The sequence below is a fragment of the Papaver somniferum genome, unplaced genomic scaffold, assembly GCF_003573695.1.
Source record: "Papaver somniferum cultivar HN1 unplaced genomic scaffold, ASM357369v1 unplaced-scaffold_133, whole genome shotgun sequence".
Classification (NCBI taxonomy): Eukaryota; Viridiplantae; Streptophyta; class Magnoliopsida; order Ranunculales; family Papaveraceae; genus Papaver; species Papaver somniferum.
Genome location: NW_020622492.1, coordinates 2390591 through 2394576, shown reverse-complemented (window position 1 = coordinate 2394576; position 3986 = coordinate 2390591). Strand labels below are relative to the sequence as shown.

The 3986-nt window shown below is 41.2% G+C and overlaps 1 protein-coding gene and 1 non-coding gene across 2 annotated transcripts; one reads left to right on the top strand and one right to left on the bottom strand.

Annotated features, from left to right (window-relative positions):
• Positions 1 to 1448: 1448 nt before the first annotated feature.
• On the bottom strand, positions 1449 to 2782 carry LOC113333806. The gene is made up of 2 exons (XM_026580210.1): positions 2549 to 2782; positions 1449 to 2486 (listed from the first exon to the last, which is right to left on the bottom strand). Exons 1-2 carry the CDS (start codon positions 2780 to 2782, stop codon positions 1449 to 1451), a joined length of 1272 nt encoding a protein of 423 aa, XP_026435995.1.
• A 575-nt stretch (positions 2783 to 3357) lies between these two features.
• LOC113333837 lies at positions 3358 to 3464 on the top strand. The gene has a single exon (XR_003352392.1). It is a non-coding gene; the product is annotated as a small nucleolar RNA R71 (small nucleolar RNA).
• The last annotated feature ends 522 nt before the right edge of the window (positions 3465 to 3986 follow it).

Here is a 3986-nt window from a genome sequence, read left to right as displayed (position 1 = left end):
CATCCGGAAAACTATCATGCAAAGGAATAGCTTCTTCGGATGCTATCAATCGACTCAAGTGATCCGCTACAATATTCTCACTTCCCTTCTTGTCCTTAATTTGGAGATGGAACTCTTGAAGAAGTAGTATCCACCTAATGAGCCTCGGCTTAGCATCTTTCTTTGTTAGCAAGTATCGGAGTGCAGCATGGTCGGAGAAGACAATCACTTGCGTACCCACCAAGTAAGATCTCAACTTTTCAAGTTCAAACACTATGGCCAAGAGCTCCTTTTAAGTGGTTGAGTAGTTGATTTGTGCGCCATTAAGAGTTCTAAAAGAATAATAAATGACATACGGAAATTTACCATCTCGCTGTTCCAACACGGCTCCAACGACATAGCCACTAGCATCACACATCAACTCAAAGGGCTTGCTCCAATCCGGTGGTTTGATGATCGGTGTGGTAGTCAACAACTCTTTCAAAGTGTCAAAAGCCTTGTTGCACTCCTTGTCACAATCAAATGTCACATCTTTTTGCAAAAGCCGGCACAATGGCATTGCAATCTTGGAGAAATCCTTGATGAACCTCCTATAAAAACCTGCATGGCCAAGAAAAGAATGAACCTCCCTCACATTTGTGGGGTATTGTAAGTTTTTAATCACATCTGTCTTAGCTTTGTCCACTTCTAACCCCCTAGAGGATACAATGTGGCCTAGCATAATACCGTGATTCACCATGAAATGACACTTTTCCCAATTAAGCACAAGATTTGTTTCTATGCATCTTTTAAGTATAAGTGTAAGGTTATCTAAGCACTTGTCAAAAGAATCACCATACACACTAAAGTCATCCATAAATACTTCGATGATGCTAGCAACATAATCTGAAAATATACTTACCATACAACGTTGGAAAGTGCCAGGAGCATTACACAAACCGAATGGCATGCGTCTATAATCAAATGTGCCAAATGGACAAGTAAAAGTCGTATTTTCCTGCTCTTCCGGAGCTATTACAATCTGATTATACCCTGAAAAACCATCAAGAAAACAATAGTGAGAGTGTCCAGCCAATCTCTCAAGCATTTGATCAATAAATGGAAAGGAAAATGGTCTTTTCGGGTGGTAGAATTGAGCTTCCGGTAGTCAATGCACACTCTCCAACCGGTCTGAATTCTAGTTGGAACCAAGTCATTATCTTCGTTTTTCACCACCGTGACAACGGATTTCTTTGGAACGACTTGGACCGGGCTTACCCATTTGCTATCGGATATGGGATAGATAACCCCTACATCCAACAACTTCAGGATTTCTTTCTTGACCACTTCCATCATCGGAGGGTTCAAACGACGTTGAGCTTCTCTTGTTGGTTTTGCCCCCTCCTCGAGAAGTATTCGGTGCATGCACATGGAAGGGCTGATTCCCTTTATATCGGCAATGGTCCACCCTATGGCATACTTGTATTCTCTTAGCACACAAGATTGTCTTCTTGCACCTTGGTGAGGTTTTTGGCAATAATCACCGGTAACTCTTCCTTGTCACCTAAATAGACATACTTGAGGTGATCTGGAAGAGGTTTCAATTCAAGGATAGGTGCCTGCAAAATGGACGGCAAGAGTTTCTCATTCGTACAAGGTAAGGAAATATAAGAAACATCATTTCTAGGTGAGAGTTCTTGTAATGTGGCAAGAGAGAAAATAACTTCTTTAAGCTCATCACACATTTCTATGTCATTTTTCATGTCATCATGCTTTCCAAAATCCAAACTTTTTATTATGGATTTCTCTAACGCATCATCACCGTCTAACTCAAACGTTTGTTGAGCTAAAGAATCAATCACATTCATTGAGAAACAGGAATGTACGTCACTCGGATATCTCATAGCCTCAAAGATGTTGAAACTTATGGGTTTACCGTCAAATTCCATAGTTATGGTGCCTTTAAAGACATCAATTTTAGTTCTAGCAGTTCTCATGAAAGGTCTACCCAACAGCAACGATGTAGACGAGGGTGAATCTTTGTCCCTCATATCTAGAACATAAAAATCTGCAGGAAAAATCTGCTCGTTAACCTGCACCAAAACATCTTCCACAACCCCTTTCGGGTAAGTAGTGGACCTATCAGCAAGTTGAATGATAATACCGGTATCCTTAAGAGGACCAAGGTCTAATGATTCATATATTGAGGCAGGCATAACATTAGTAGTTGCACCTAAGCCTAGCAAAGCACGATCAAACCTGGTTATACCAATTGTACATGGTATAGTGAAACTACCGGGATCCTTTAACTTTGGTGGAAGTTTCTTTTGGAAATACGCGGAAGCATTCTCACTCACATACATAACTTCATTACCGACCAATTTGTGCTTGTTAGTGCACAATTCCTTCAAGAACTTTGTGTAGCGAGGAACTTGCCTTATCTCTTCAAGAAGTGGTATGTTCACTTGAATGTTCTTGAAGATCTCATAATCTCTTTGTAGAGAGCCTCCTTCTTGGACTTTGCAAACCTAGGAAAAGGAGGAGAAGTGACATTAGTAGAAACAAGAGGTTTAGAGTTAGAATTTGTTACCAAATCATCCTTGTTAGGGGCTGTTTCATCCTCTTGTTGCTCTAAAACAGGCCCATTAGCATCCGGTGATGTTGTCGGTTGCTTTACTTGCTTCCCACTTCTTAGCTCAATAGCATTGACGTTCTCTTTATGGTTTAATGGTTGCGAAGGAAGTTTTCCAGACCCTTGTGCTTTGAGTAGATTTATATCATTAGCCAATTGATTAACTTGGTTTTGCACATCTCTCATAGCCATCTCGGATTTCTGCTGGAATTGGTTGAACCCTTGCACTAACTTCGAAATCTCTTGCATCCCTTGCATCATAAGAGTAAATTTGTCATCCACACTTGTGCTTTGAGTTTCCTGTTGTGGTCTTTGCATGAATTGGTACCCTCCTTGTTGATTGAAAGTAGGATTTGCTGCAGCTTGCTTGTTGGCGTAGCTGAAATTGGATGATCTCCCCAACCCGGATTGTATGTGTTGGAGTACGGATCATACCTCGGCCTTGCTGATTTTGGTACATAGCATTTGCGTGCTCCATATTGCTTTCATGAGATGGAACAATCACTGCAGAAATTTGTTGCATCATCCTCTCCATATTAGACATCTTTTGTTCCATATGGGAAGCTTCACCAACCTCATTAACCTTCTTGAAGAGAGTTTCTGACCGGGTGGAGAATTGCTGCGAATTAGATGTCATATTCTCAATCAAAGCTCTTGCTTGTGCGGGTGTCTTGTCAACTAAAGCTTCACCGCTTGCAGCATCAATCATTGTCATATCATTTAATAAGAGTCCTTCATAGAAATATTGGATGATAAGTTGTTCCGTGATTTGGTGATGCGGACAACTTTGACGTAACCTCTTGTAACGCTCCCAATACTCATAAAAATTCTCACCTGCCATTTGAACAATACCACATATCTCTTTTCTGATTTTTGCTACCCTGGATGCGGGAAAGTACTTCTCAAGAAAGAGTTTCTTCATACCGGTCCATGTAGTAATACTACCTGCTGGGAGACTGTAAAACCACTCCTTGGCCATATCCACAAGAGAAAATGGGAATGCTCTGAGCATAGCATCATCCGTTCCAACTTCCTTTGGCTTCACGCTTACAAGTACCATGTGAAATTCTTGGAGATGACGGTTCGGATCTTCCCCCGCTAAACCATGGAACTTGGGCAATGAGTTGAGCAAAGTTGGTTTCAACTCAATTTCTTCGTCCAATTGAATACACAAAGGTTGAATGTTCAATTGTGGTGATGCGAGATCCTTGAGTGTTGCCATAACTACTTGTTCTTCCTCTACGCCCGAATCTGCGAACTCGTTTGAAGTAGAACGAGGAAGCGGAGTGTTAACCGCTCGAATAAAGTCCTTTAGTTGAGTGCCGGATCGAAGACGTATACCAATAGGACTTGGCTTGCCCTCTTTAAACATTCACCAAAAGTATAGTACCTGAAA

Coding starts and splice junctions, on each gene's coding strand:
- LOC113333806 (XM_026580210.1), bottom strand. CDS start 2,782: ATGGCTATGAGAGATGTGCAAAACCAAGTTAATCAATTGGCTAATGAT. Junction 2,487..2,548: donor CCCCTAACAAGGATGATTTG/GTAACAAATTCT, acceptor TCCTTTTCCTAG/GTTTGCAAAGTCCAAGAAGG.